Genomic DNA, 368 nt, shown 5'->3' with positions numbered 1-368 from the left:
ACCAAGTGGGAGTGTGGCATCAAAACCCTTTAGCTTTGGTAGCGGTGCAGCACCAACAGCAGCAGCAGATAAGCCAGCAGCACCATCAAATCCCTTCAGCTTTGGCAGCGGTGCTGCGCCAGCAACAACTGCAGATAAACCAGCGGCACCATCAAATCCCTTCAGCTTTGGTAGTGGTGCTGCGCCAGCAACAGCAGATAAACCAGCAGCACCATCAAATCCCTTCAGCTTTGGTAGTGGTGCTGCGCCAACAACAACTGCAGATAAGCCTGTGGCACCATCAAATCCCTTCAGCTTTGGTAACGGTGCTGCGCCAGCAACAACTGCAGATAAGCCTACGGCGCCATCAAATCCCTTCAGCTTTGGTA

The 368-nt window shown here is 53.0% G+C and overlaps 1 protein-coding gene across 1 annotated transcript in view; it reads left to right on the top strand.

The window, feature by feature from the left end:
• Positions 1-2: 2 nt before the first annotated feature.
• The window catches only part of TM35_000013060 (uncharacterized protein), a gene marked incomplete at both ends in the record, with an annotated part of 897 nt that continues 531 nt past the window's right edge, over positions 3-368 (top strand). The window contains one exon of the mRNA XM_029020987.1: positions 3-368. This exon is cut by the window's right edge and continues 531 nt beyond it. Within this exon, the coding sequence (XP_028887495.1) occupies positions 3-368 (366 nt within the window).

Source organism: Trypanosoma theileri (assembly GCF_002087225.1).
Source record: "Trypanosoma theileri isolate Edinburgh chromosome Unknown TM35_Tth_1_V1, whole genome shotgun sequence".
NCBI lineage: Eukaryota > Euglenozoa > Kinetoplastea > Trypanosomatida > Trypanosomatidae > Trypanosoma > Trypanosoma theileri.
Note: the sequence above shows the minus strand (reverse complement) of the source record. Positions and strands in the feature narration are given on the sequence as shown.